This window comes from Myxocyprinus asiaticus, chromosome 16 (genome assembly GCF_019703515.2).
Source record: "Myxocyprinus asiaticus isolate MX2 ecotype Aquarium Trade chromosome 16, UBuf_Myxa_2, whole genome shotgun sequence".
Taxonomy (NCBI): domain Eukaryota; kingdom Metazoa; phylum Chordata; class Actinopteri; order Cypriniformes; family Catostomidae; genus Myxocyprinus; species Myxocyprinus asiaticus.
The window spans coordinates 35,090,124-35,104,336 of NC_059359.1; the positions used below are offsets into that span (position 1 = coordinate 35,090,124).

Below are 14,213 nucleotides of genomic sequence, written 5' to 3' on the forward strand. Positions count from 1 at the left end.
CTTTTTGACTGGGCTGTTTGAGTGTGGATATGGATTTGCACAGCAGCAGATGCAAGTACAATGGCCACAAAAAGTATTTTGGAAACTATGTAACACTTAAAAAATAGATGAATGTCATAGCATTAGATAAAACCAAGCGGCATTTATTTAAAAGAAATATACATTTCAAGATAAACTTTTCAAGAAAAAAAATGTTTGAAAAAAATAGATAAACTCTTCAAATTTAAGACTAAACATATTGAAAACCTTTCTTAGTTGTCAAACACAATGGAACATGTCCATAGTTTATGTGATGAACTAGACCTGTGGTTACTCTGATAGCACACGTGTGTGAACTTGGGGGAACTGACTTTATACATCCACTAAGCAGGACCATGCAACCAGTTTATTAAAAGTAATTATAAAAATGTCTCAGAAAGGTTGTTCTGAGGAAAGATCCAGCATTATTTTTTTTTTTGCAGATGCCACTTGGTTTGATACTTTGTTATAATGCAATGACATTTATACAGTTTTAAATGTAGTTTAACCTCTTCAACTCTGCAGACTCACCGGCGGGTCCAAAAGGGGGCGCTATGTCATGAAAAATTTTACACTTAAAAAGTCTCTGAATACATAAATCAGGCATACGTGGTATCGTTTGAAAGCTTACAATCTTAACTCTTCATAGACCATCATTTCTGCATTTGTTACATAAAATAACAAAATAAGGCCTGAAAACATTTGCGTCGCAAATCAGCGCCACTCAGAGGTCATGTTGTAGAAATATTAATAAGAATATAGAAGTCTTTCACATAGCACTTAAATGGACTAATCATATATCAAATGAAAGCTCTCATTCTCAGTAATGTGACTGTATGATTTTCTTTGTTGCCGTTATACCACAGGTATATACCAAAAGATTTTCAAAAGAATCACAAAGTGAAACATGATATTTGTAAGACATCAAATAAAAATGTCTCTTATGTGCTGATCGCTACTGCTGTAAGCCACAAATAGCTAAAAACTTTATATTTGCTTTTACCTTAAGTAGTTTTCTAAAAAATGAGCCAATTTTACTTGTCTGTGAGCTTGTGTGAATAATCCAATGTAATATCTTAAATGTCCAGAACAAAATATGCGGTCCAGCAGGAAAAGCATGCTAAACAAATAATTGAAAATATATGTTATCGACTACTGATGATAAAATGTACATCACTGCAAAGGGGAAGATCTCAGCTTTCTAATAACACATTGAACTTTGAGCTTCTAGTCCGCTCAGAGGCCGAGATATTCAATAAAACAATGGGGGTGGTGCATGAACTGAAAATTAGACTGAATGTCCATGGACAAGCACATCTATGAGGGCTAAAATGCATTAGAATGCCACCTACATTTCAGATCTGTATATTGTGATGTAAGATGCTAGAGGAAAAAAAAAAATTCTATTACTTGCTGCCATCTAGTAGAATAAAATAATGTCCTTTTTAGAGGGAGATGGAGTGAACAAAACCAGAATTATATGCTTACAAAAGGACACAACTTTTTTTATTATTATTATTATTCTATTTATCATAAGATTGTAAACATATATAATATTATTTTCGAGTAATTGGAGACTTCTTTTTTTATTATGGGGGGGGGGGGTTCTTGGCAATTAGTCCACAGTATTTCTAAATGGAGAGCTTTTAAATTTGAGTGCGAAACATTGCAGGCGGCAGCCCAAAAATGCTCCAGAGTTGAAGAGGTTAAATGTACAAATACATGTATGGTTATGTTGGCGAACTTACATGAGTTTCAGGCCCTCTGTCCTCAATATCTCTTGCAGTATTGCATGTTCTTGGAGTTGGTCTGGAGCTGTTTGATCACAGAAACATAATGACAACAGAAATAGACCGTACATCTGTTCTGATACCAACACTGACCATTCCTGCTGTAATTTTATTTGAACGATATTAAAATTAGTTTTGTAATTTTAATGTGAATGTTCACAGGCATGTCCACAAGGAACACAGAAGCATCCATATATACAGTAAATGTAAATTGCATATTGATGTATAGATGAACATAAATCTGAGATATTTGTAAAATTTAGAAACAAGGGTGAATTGAGGTACCTGAGGAGGAAAATCGCCTCTCTGGCATCAGTGTCCAGTGCAGACTTTGGTCTAAACTCAATCATATTACCTAAGACACAAAACACTCAAAATATAACAAAGAGCATCACTGACATTACTTTCTATCAAACAGTTTGGCAAAAGGTTGTGTTATAAAAGCAATGTGACCCTAAAATTATAAAGAACCCTTCTTATCCCAATCTAAATAAACAAATCCTTAATTAGTATATTCTAGATAAAAGAAAATAATCTGTATTGCAGGCTATTCAATACAAATGCAGTTTTGGCATTCATTAATAAGTGTGTGTTTTTTAAGACTCGAATCTGCAAAACAGAAAGTTTAAAGACATAGTTTCCTGGAAAGGTCTACTGTTCTAAATGAAGTCCATTTTGATAGATTAAGTTTTAACATGATGTACAGCAAAAAAAAAAAAAATGCTTCAGTTGATTCGCGGTTACATAAGTACACTCGTCATGTAGTCTTCCTTTGATAATATGCAAAGGTGGTATTTTTTTATAATTAACATTTTTATTGATTCATATGCACATGACAGAGAAAAACTCAACACATATACAAAGAATCAACATTTTACATTTAAATCCCACAAATATAATCCCACCCTGACCCCCAACGAACACCCCCGTGTTCCACATAATAACACACGCACACATACAACCCAAAAAAAATAAAATTAAAAAAAAAATAAATAAATATAATAAACATACGATTAAACTAAACTAAACTAAACTCTCCATATCCCCTCTCCGAGAGTCCCCCCAAAAAACTATTTGTCCCATTTTTTATCAAATAAGTCCATAAACCCCAGCCTTCTACTTACCACTTCTTCAAATGCAGCTACCCTCCCCATTTCCTCACACCACTCCGAAAAAGTGAGTGCTCCATTTGACTTCCAACCCCTTAAAATTATTTGCCTGCTGATCATAAGACTGGTCAGAACCCAATTTTTTATGTGATTATCCCTCAAATTCATGACCGCCCCATCACCCAAAATACAGAGTCTGGGACAGAGCAAAATTTGAACGTTCAAAACATCACACAAATAATTCTGAACCTTTAACCAAAAATCTTGTATCTTAACACACCCACAAAAGACATGGGTAGTGTCTCCAACTTCTGATTGGCATTGCCAGCAGTTGGGTGTGTCTTTAAGACTAAGCCTATACAATCTAGAGGGGGTCCAATAAAATCTATGTAAATTCTTAAATTGCATAAGGCGAACCCTTGCATCTCAAGATACAGACTTAACATTTTTCAGAATCTTAGTCCACACTCCATCCTCCAATACCAAATTCAAATCTTTCTCCCATAATCTCTTGATAGAATTTAAAGCTTCATACCCCAGACACTGAATTAGCAGGGAGTAATACCCTGATGCCTCATGACCTTTTCCAAAAACAGCAATCACCTCTCCCAAAGCAAAAGATCTCAGTTCTCCGCCGAGTGTAGTAACCCCCCTCACAATCCACTCTGACCAGCAGAAAGGGGACTTGTTGATACATAATTTGGGGTTCAGCCATATGCTTCAGGCAACATTTACATAAATGTCCGTATTAAATACTCTGGCCACTCTTGTCCAAATCACGTGCAAATGTGAAATAACCAGGCGTGATTTAACTTCTCCGGTTAGTCTGATAGAAAGGATCTGCAGCGGCAAAATAGGGGCAAGAACTTCCTGTTCAATAGAAAACCAGGGAGGGGCTTTTTCAGGTGGAAGCGACCAATGAGCCAAATGCCTGAGACCAAACATATAATAATAAAACAAAATCTTGGGTAGGCCTAGTCCACCTTTGTCAATCGGCCTATGTAATTTGTTGAAATGTAGTCTGGGATGCTTACCATTCCAAATGAAGGACTTCGCTATGCTATCAAATTGCTTGAAATAAGAGAGGGGGACATCTATAGGGAGTGACAGTAGTAGGTAGTTGAATTTTGGAATACAGTTCATTTTAATAACATTAACCTTCCCAATCATAGATAAATGTAATGAAGCCCACCTGTCCACATCGCTCAAAAACCTTTTTATTAATTGGTCAAAATGAACTAACTAAATCAGACAAATTTGCTGGGAATAAAATACCCAAATACTTAATGCCCTGTTTGGGCCACTGGAAAGTGCCTGGCTGAAAAGCCGTTACCTGGCAGTATGCTGTCAGAGCCAAAGCTTCAGATTTAAACCAAATGACTCTGTATCCTGAGAGATTGGAAAAGGAATTAATAATTTTGTGGAGGCAAGGCATAGATCTAGTGTCAGATACAAATAATAAAATATCATCTGCGTAAAGCAGAAGCTTATGCGCCATACCTCCCGCCATCACCCCTGGAAAATAATCCTCTTTTCTTATCGCGGCAGCTAATAGTTCCAGGGCAAGACAGAACAATAATGGGGAAAGAGGGAAACTCTGCCGGGTGCCCCTATTCAGAGTAAAATAATCTGAAATTAACAATTTGTTTGTACCGCTACTACAGGGTGTCTATAAAGTAACTTAATCCAAGCAATAAATTTACTCCCGAACCCAAACATTTCCAAAATCTTAAAAAGATAATCCAATTCTACCATATCAAATGCCTTTTCGGCGTCAAGTGAGATGGCAGCGACCGGAGACTGATCATTCACTACTGACCACATGATATTGATGAAACGCCTAATGCTATCAGAAGAGCTATGGCCCCGAATAAACCCCACTTGATCTATATGTATAAGAGATGTCAAAACTTTACTTAATCAGTTAGCCAAAATTTTTACATCTAGCTGGATCAGGGAAATTGGATGGTAACTCTTATACTCGCTTGGATCTTTGTCCTTTTTAAGAATCAGACTGATCCGGGCTTGTGTCATGGCTGGTGGAAGCTTTCCGTTCTTTAATGATTCCGTATAAATTTCTAGCAAAAGTGGAGCCAATTCTGTAGTATAAGATCTAAAAAACTCAGTGGCAATACCATCTGATCCCGGAGCCTTGCCCGTAGGTAAGGCTTTAATTACCTCTTCAAGTTCCTCCAAGGTTATCTCAGAAGAGAATTTTTTTGCTCAGTCGTCAATTTAGGGAGTTCTAATGGTTCCACAAATTTTATAATATCTTCATCAGTAGACGAAGACGTGGAACTATTGAGATCAAGATAGAACTCTTTAAAGGCATTATTAATATTAATGGCCGAGGTAAATATTTCACCACCAGCAGATTTTACTGAGGGAATGGTAGAAAAAGACTCTCTCTGCTTTATATATCTAGCCAAAAGCTTCCTTGCTTTGTCCCCCAACTCAAAGTATGACTGTCTTGCCCTGAATAACCAAAACTCCACTTTCCGCGACAAAATAGTATTATATCTGTATTTTAATCGAGTCAATTCTCGGAGGCCATCAGGCGACAGTCTGCGCTTCAGCTCTGCTTCAGCACTGTTAATTTTCTCTTCCAACTCCATGAGTTCTCGGGCTTTGGATTTTTTGGTAAATGAGTCATATTGTATGATCCGACCCTTAAGAACCGCCTTAAGTGCCTCCCAAGCCATGCCCACAGAAGATACTGAGGACCAGTTGGTCTCCATATAAACACTGATTTCAGTCTTTAACATTTGTTGGAAATCAGGATTTTGCAAAAGGGATACATTAAAGCACCAACTATATGATTTTGTTTTCCTCCGTATGCAACACCTCTAAACTCACCAGGGTGTGATCTGAGACTAAAATGTTTCCAATTGAGCAGTCAACAACAGATGATATGAGGGACTTAGATATCAAAAAGAAATCTATTCTAGAATAAATCTTATGGACTGATGAAAAGAATGTCTAGTCCCTACCAGATGGGTTCAAAAGTCTTCAAATATCTGCAAGACCAAGATTTTTACACAACCTGTGAAGTGTCATTGTTGCTCTAGGGGGCTTACACACTTTTACTTCACTATGGTCAAGGACTGAGTCCATCAAAAGATTAAAGTCTCCTCCCAATATTATATCATGAGGGGTGCCAGCGGCCTGCAACATCCCCTCAAGATCTATAAAAAAAAGCCCTGATCATCAATATTAGCCAAAATCAACCTTTGCCCTTGAATTTCTGCTAAAACAATAATGACTCTTCCTGATTTATCTTTAATCTGTTTGAGACATTTGAATTGTAGATGTTTATTTATCAGTATAATGACCCCCCTACTCTTACTTGAGCTAGCACTAAAGAAAACATGTCCAGCCCATATCTTCCCAAATTTTTCAGCTTCCTGCGGGGAGAGATGTGTTTCTTGAAGAAACACTATATCATATATCTTACGCTTTAGAAAAGAAATAACCTTCCTTCTTTTTATGGGGTGCCCCAACCCATTCACATTCCATGTGGAGAGAGATAACCCACTTATACTAACATTTGACATTTTGATACAAAAAATTAAAAAAAAAATTTATACAGACCACATTCCCATTAGTGCAACAATCAAACCCCGAACTTCCCCCCAAACAAAACAAACGGAAAAAAAGAAAAACATGCGCATTAACCCCGTACACGACAGCGCCAACTGGTGTCAATCCCTCTAAACTCAAAAGGTCCATGTGAGCATTCGAGAGCCACCGCGACAACTTAGCCATTGGATTGCTCAAGTCCGGTGCTTCTACACAAATTTTGTGAGGCAAAATTACATAACAGAAAACACTTTGTAAAACAGACCCCAGCCAACAGGCAGAATAAACAAAAATAACACGTAGATTCATTCACAGAACTGTCTCGAAGGTGTGTTCCTCTACAAAACAACTTCCAGCTGATATAAAGCCATTCAGTTTCCTCGGACAGACAAACAAGTGTAACAAGTGTTCAGTGAGCCGGCTGTTTATGAGTATGGCAGATGACGTAATCCTTCTAATATCCCTTAAAAATACTCCACAAAAACAAACCAGACAACAGGAGGCATAAGCACAAGGAATGAACAGATTCATCCACAACTGACCTGAAGGAGTGTTATTCCACAAAACAAGCTCCAGCCGCTAGGCGGAACCAGCACAAAAAGAAACGGGCAACCCAGTTCCTCGGAGGCAGCGCAAAAAATAAAATAAAAAAAATACACCATGTCCACTCAGCCCGTCAACTTTAAAAAGACATCCTTTGTGTGAGCATGTAGATATTTTGCAGTCATCCATAGTGTCCATTCTCAATCTGGCCGGGAACTTCAGTGCAAAAATTATCTTCTGTCAATGCAAAGTGTCTTGAAGGATGTGTCCTTCAACACAAAACAAACTCCAGCCTCTAGACGAAGCCAACGCAAAAAGAAATAAAAATGGCGCCCAGCTTCCTCAGACAATCGAATGTATGTTCAGCGAGTCAAATCACTAATATAAGAAACTTCAAATGGCTTACTCCAATGTATTTATGAATGAGAGTACCTGGTTGGGACATGTAAATAATTTGTGGCCATCCTTCGTTTCTATTCTCAGTGTAGCGAATACATAAATAATTAATTAATTTGTTTACGAATCTTGGCCGCATTTGACCACCAATATATGCTGGAAATTTGGTAGTTTAAATGTACATGGGATGGTTAAGTGCCTGCGTACCCCCACAATTATATGTAGAGAAACAGTATGTGTGAGCTAGGAATTAAATTAAACTGTCCTTATTCTACATTATTATGTAAGGAAATTTATAATGGAATTAGTCGCATTCGACAACCATTATAAATCAGATAAATGACAAATACCTAGATTATTTGCCTTTATAAAATTCTCCACCATTAAAATCGTAATACAACGTCTCGTTGTGTCTGCTCACAATTTCTATTGTAAGGAATTAGCTTTAATAAGGGAATTATGATTAATTCACTTATTGGAGTAATATTATTCTCATGGCTTATTGAAAATAATATTACACATATTTAGGTATACCTTTGAAGTGAAATCTTTTAAAAATAGGGATGAGATTATTTATCAAAATATACCACAATCAAATTTTCTTTGAATACAGACAAACTTTATTGCTATTCTAAACAAAAACTAACCTAACACATAAAACATGAAACAGGTTGGTGAGTAGTGACAGAATGTGAAGTAAATGATCAATACAGAGAAAATTAACTTTCTGGAGTCTGTTGACAATGCCTTAAGAACCATTTATCCTTCTTTGAGTCTAAATCGGTTTGCAATCGGATCACCCAAAGTATTTAACTAATACATCAGCACTTTGAGCAAAAGTCTGGAGATGTACTTGCATGTTGTTGCGTTTCCTTGCATTGCTTGGTTCTTTGACATTTGAAGAAAGTTTGTTTCGTCGATGTCTTGGACTCTGTTATGATCGCTGATAGTTATTGTCTGGATGGCTGATAAAGTGGGCTTTGAAGCGAGGCCTTCCGCAAGGAAGGCTCACGACTCCCGCTGGGTGTGTGGACCGTAGGGCAGAGAGTGAGAGGCTTCCTCGGGACTTTTGTGTCCCGAGTTTTCCTTGGACTCTACATGGCACAGACGATTAGGAAGAAGCAAGAGAGCCGAAGAGAGGAGACCAAGCGATGGTTCCAAGAGAGCAGAAGCAAGAGAGAAGAAGCACGTTCTTCCTGTTTTGGAAACATTTGAACTGAGATTGGCTGCACCTCAAAAGGTGTCCTGAGCCAATCAGAAATGACTTTTCAGAGTCACATGGTCGACTGGTCTGTCCTTTTCAGAGTTAATTTACAATCCTTTGTGTGCAAAATTCCTGCTCAAAAATAGTGAATGTTTAATCATGAACTTTTATATCTTGAAAGCGTTGCAAGAGACATGACATTCGTTGTCATCAACATTCTTTACGTAAACAAGCAAGCATTTACATACTAAGTGTGACATACTTTCATAAATATTACACGTGTAAGTAACAAAACATGAAAATCCCTGATTACCAATCATACTGGTTAATTAATTGGTTTTACAACATGGATAATACCTTACACGTTATGAGAAACCTGATTGTCGGGGTATTTTAACAGGTGAAGCCTTGAATAGTACAAGATTTAAAGATTATGATCATCGATTTGTTAGTTAGGAGTGATTACAAATCACTACACATTTTAAAAGGTACATCGGATATAATAATTAATTTGTCAGTTATAAAAGTAATCACAGGTCAAAGTAATTTTCAGAATTATCTAGCAAGGCTAGGTATTTTGTACATTGTGGATCTAAATGCATTCTGTAAATTTTACAGGGTTGACTCAGTGAAAGTACAACGTTGATGGATCCCTTCACGAGTCTCCGTTTCCTGATATGGCCACGGATTTATGCATTTAAGGTCACAAGGTCTTACTTGGCCATTTGGTCTTACAGAGGGTTTAAGTTTGTGGAACAAAGAAGAGTTGTCCATATGGGATAGCTCTGTCATTACAAACCCTAGTTTGAGATTAAGCAGGAATGGTAGACACTCCTTCAGCAATTTAGGCGCCATGCATTTTATGACTCTCTAATGGCTTGGTGGGGGCTCTCTCTGATCTGTGGAATTTGTTGTTGTTCATTTGATGGCTTTGTTCGTGGATAATCCTACATCAGTTTGGCCGGAAACATCAACGCAAAAGCAATCTTCCGTTGATGTAAACGTTTCTTACATTCCTTGAACCGATCGCGTTTCTCTCGTCGAATTCGCAAAGTCCGGGAACAAGAAAATATTGTGATTCTTCCAAGAAAGCTTTCCTTTGCTCCTTGCCTGGCGCAACATGAGATTTTTACCGGATGATCTCAGAAATTTGGCCAGAATTGATCGGGGCCTGTCTCCCTCAGCAGATCTGTGAGCCGGGTCTCTGTGAGCTCGCTCGATTTCCAGTTTATGGCCTAATATGTCGAGCAGACTCGGGAAAAGCTCGTCCAGGAATTTCACCATATCTCTGCCTTATTCATGCTCAGGAATTCCAACGATCCGTATGTTATTCCTTCGGCTCATATTTTCGAGAAATTCCAGTTTTTCCAGAATGCATTCCAAGTCTGTTTTGGACGCGGGTGGATTAGCAGATAATTCCCTTTCCGAAGATTCCAGATAATCGATTCGTTTCTCAACATACAACACTCTTGTGACCAACTCGGAGAATTTTGTTTCCATCGCCGTAATCGATCGACGTATTACAGCGAGATCCTCCAAGTCAGCAACAACCTTCATCAGCATCTGGATTTCATCTCCCAACGTGCTTTCCAAATCGAGTCCCCGGCTCTCAGGCTCGTCAGAGGCCTCAGCTTGAACACGTAAGTGTCTTTTAATGTCTCCAGAGTCTGAAGATTTTGACTTCTTTGTCATGTTTACCTCAAAGAGCAAATATATAATTGGGTATATCGAATCTCACCGGATTATAACATAAAAATAATTAGAAAAACTAGCAAAGTGCACAGAGCTAGTCGCTCACACATCTGCTTCTCGCATGGCGTCACCGCAAAGGCGGTATTAACCAACAGCAACCTAATGCTAGAGTGCACAGAATGGGTTTGTATGTGTGTTTAATAGTGCACACACTTAACGTGTATAGTAATGCAAAAACTGTAGTAAAAACTTGACGGTCACACACATTCTTGAAACCAGGGACTAAAAACCGTTCAAGTAACGAAAACGAATGTTTTTAGCAGAACGTAACCGAAATCCGGAGTGAAAACATTATTTCTAAATGCTGGTAACCGGTTAATTCTGTTCTGATAATTTTTTTCATGAGACTAAAGGCCAAAGGATTTATAACAGTAAATTTCTGGAAATAAAATAATTCATGTTGCCCGAAAAAAATTAATGCTTTGATCCTGAAGGAAACCTGCAGCATCACATTTCTTTGCCTAATTTCCCATTGTGGATGAAGCATTCTCTGAATGGAGGTCTTTTTAACAACTATGTACAATTACTACATATACATGCATGGCTAATCCAGATAAAAGGAAAACATTATTAGAGGTAAAAAGTAAATTTCTCAGTTGTTTTCAAGTCTTCATTGAATTAATGGTAGATATGATGCATCAGAAGCAGATCTGTAAATAAAATTATACTTTAAAGCTGGAGTATACAATTTATACCAGAAGCATTTTTTGTTATACTGGTTGAAAGTCTCTTTGCATCCTGACAGCAATCAATAAATCAAGTGCTCTGATTAAAAAAACAAAATCCATTATCTGTGCAGTCACAGGCCTGTAAAAGTCATGTCCAATCATTTCATTCAGCCCGAATGCAGTGATTGGGTGGCCTAACTGCCTGTCTAACTACGTACCTGCCTACCTCTGTGCTCTCTGCCCGTGCAGTCAATGGCGTGAGTTGGGGGTGGGACTATCTGACTGTTTGAACAACTGCAGGCAAGGGGCGTATTCAGAAAGCTGTTTTAAAAACTTTTATTTTTGCAATTCCGTTTGGTAGCGCTAGTGTCACAGAAATTACATACTCCAGCTTTAACTGTTAATTAACTGCTGGTTATGAAAAAAAATGAATTGCTTATTTTGGTCAGGCAAGTAACTTATTTTGAGCTTGTTATTCCAGACCATGTTGCTTGTTTCTCTTGCGAGATCTGGCAATACTGCAATTGGTATTTCACCCACCCCTTAAAGCAGAGTACTATCATTTTAAAAAGAACGTTATTAACTGTTCTTTTATTTTGTTCTAACTAGTAACCTTTTGGGAAGGAGGCTGTGGAACTTTTGAACCAGAATGAAAAAATACAGTTTTTGTTCAGAACAAACCGAAATTAAAACATTTTGTTTTTAGTCCCTGCTTGAAACATAGGTAGAATACACAGGCACTTTACAGGCACACAGTGTGAGGCAATGTGGCAGGACGTGCTGACTCTCATGTATGCTGCATTACCTAATGTGAAGGACTTGCTGAGGTTTGGGCTGCCTGTGTCAACAGGTGCTGTTTGTGCTTCATCTGCTGTCTGTGCTTCCTCTGCTGTTTGAGGAGCCACAGGGGCCAAATGCAGGCTAAAACACAGACACACACAAATACACCTAGTGAAGATACTATAAACAATCACGGAATTGGCTGAATCTAACATGTCTGGGTCACAGTTCAGCCTAAATATATATATATATAGAGAGAGAAATTATATTTTGCATTAAAAAAACAACAACAAAAAACAGGCATTTTAATAACTATTAAAATTTTTGGCATGGTGAAATTTTTACCCTTCCCAAATTCTCATTACTGTAATGCAATTTTTTTTTATTTTTCTTAAATCTCATTTTCATTAGTGTAATACAGCAATGAAAATCCACCTGTCCTGGCATTTTTTGTCATTTAAATCAGCATAAATTAAAGGCAGTGCAACAAATACTACCATGATTTATACTTAGAATTGTATTATACTTAAATTTAATTATATAAATTTTTCCCTTATTATAATAATGCAACAATTCTTAATGGTCCTTTAAGTAAGCTTTATTTATTTATAAATGTAATTATTTATTTTGGGGTGAAATACGGCCCATATAATGTTACTTCACCCAAAAGTGCTTTAACCATCTACCGCTGTTGTACGTTTATGCATTTATAAAGCTTTATTGAACAGGGCTAAGAAAAAGCAATGAGCACAAAACATATCGAACAAACTGTTCCTTCGCTAAGCCCTGCCCTAAAAGTGTTTCTGACCAGTCCTATCTTAGCAACTGTTGCCTTACGCCATTTCTCTGATAAGCACTTGTTTTTACCAACGAGAGTCTACAAGAGTAAAAATAGAAAAGATCCAAAAAATGTTTAGCTGGGTCACTTGTAATAGTGGCACAAGGTACATAGAGAGGATACACGCAGTGCTCTATCTTTCCTTTTTAAAAGTCTTTAAATAAATCTCAAAAAGAGCAAGCTATGGATTAAACTGTGTCAGCCCTTATTCCCAATGAACATGTATAACATCAGCAAGGACACCTGCATTTGCTCCAAGATAAATTCAAGCTAATATCTTAGCATTAATTCCTTTATGTATTGATTCAGTCACAGTAAATGCAATAGTAAATAAAGAGTTTACAGCATCATAGTGGGTGTGTTATAAGATCAGGTCTGTTCACTTACACTAATGTTATCAGGTGTGTAATCGGTATCAAATGACACTTTTCTCTTTTCAAGTGACTGTGATAATCATTTGCCTCGATTCTGATTCACAGTCTCCACGGTTTTCAATCAAATTACTGTGTAATTTAACAGTTTATTTTACAAAAAAAATCAGATAAATATACTTTAAAATGTCACTCTTCATTCCAGCCCAAAACCACACTGTTCACTGCAATCTCCCATTCATTCCTATGGGAAGTTCTGCAAAACTTGTCAGAGTGAGCCATGCTAACCAAGGGGGGTGGAGCTTAGCAAAGGGTCAATTATCTTTTCCTGAAGAAAGTCTTTCTCCTCCTGTTGACATGCAGACTGACACCAGTTCAGGGCACAATCACAGCCCAATGGCAAAACCAATACACACTTCAGGGTTCCTGGGTTCACAATGTATCATTCCACTTTTCAATCCATCAGTTAGGGTTAACATCTCCATGCACACTGTCATCAGTTACAGGCCTTCACTTTAACTTGAGATCAATAACTTTAGTTTCTTTATAGTTAGTGGCAAAAAAATGGCATAAACATACTAGCATAAGCATGACGGGCTCATAAAACAAATGACCTTGGAACAGATGAAACAGCTGTGGTATGCTCCCAGCGGAGGAAGTGCCAGTACCACCGAGAGCTTTTTATAACCTGCATTTGTTGTGTTTTCTAGGGTAGGACAATGGCTTATTGTATAAGGTACTGTGCTGAACACACAGGCAGTTTATAAAGTGTGCCCTTGGGCCATATGCCCACTCACTGCATCAATACTACACTGAGTGGTTCTTTGCACAATATGATCTCTGGAGCCATATACAATCAAACACCAGATTATTTAAGGGCTTTCAACTTTTAAAATGAAAGATAGGTGACAGTGACAGTAACTGTCAGGAGAAAAAGAGTTGTTTAATGTGCAAATAACACAGATTGATTGACTTAATGTAGATAATCGAATCTATGATGAAGGCCCAAAATTTCCTGTTGGAAACTTAAAGGGATAGTTAACCAAATAAACTGAAATAATGTCATCAAGTACTCACCCTCATGTTGTTACAAACCTTTCAAAAGGAGACATTAGGCAGAATGTCAGCCTCAGTCAACATTCACTTTCATTGTATGGAAAAAAAA

At 37.5% G+C, this 14,213-nt stretch overlaps 1 protein-coding gene across 1 annotated transcript in view; it reads right to left on the reverse strand.

Annotated features, from left to right (window-relative positions):
• The window catches only part of ulk4 (unc-51 like kinase 4), a 234,206-nt gene that overhangs the window by 214,065 nt on the left and 5,928 nt on the right, over positions 1–14,213 (reverse strand). The window contains exons 10-12 of the mRNA XM_051721331.1: positions 11,865–11,980; positions 2,094–2,163; positions 1,767–1,833 (exon numbers count right to left, since the gene is read on the reverse strand). Of these exons, the coding sequence (XP_051577291.1) occupies positions 1,767–1,833; positions 2,094–2,163; positions 11,865–11,980 (253 nt within the window). The remainder of the gene's footprint in view (positions 1–1,766; positions 1,834–2,093; positions 2,164–11,864; positions 11,981–14,213) is intronic.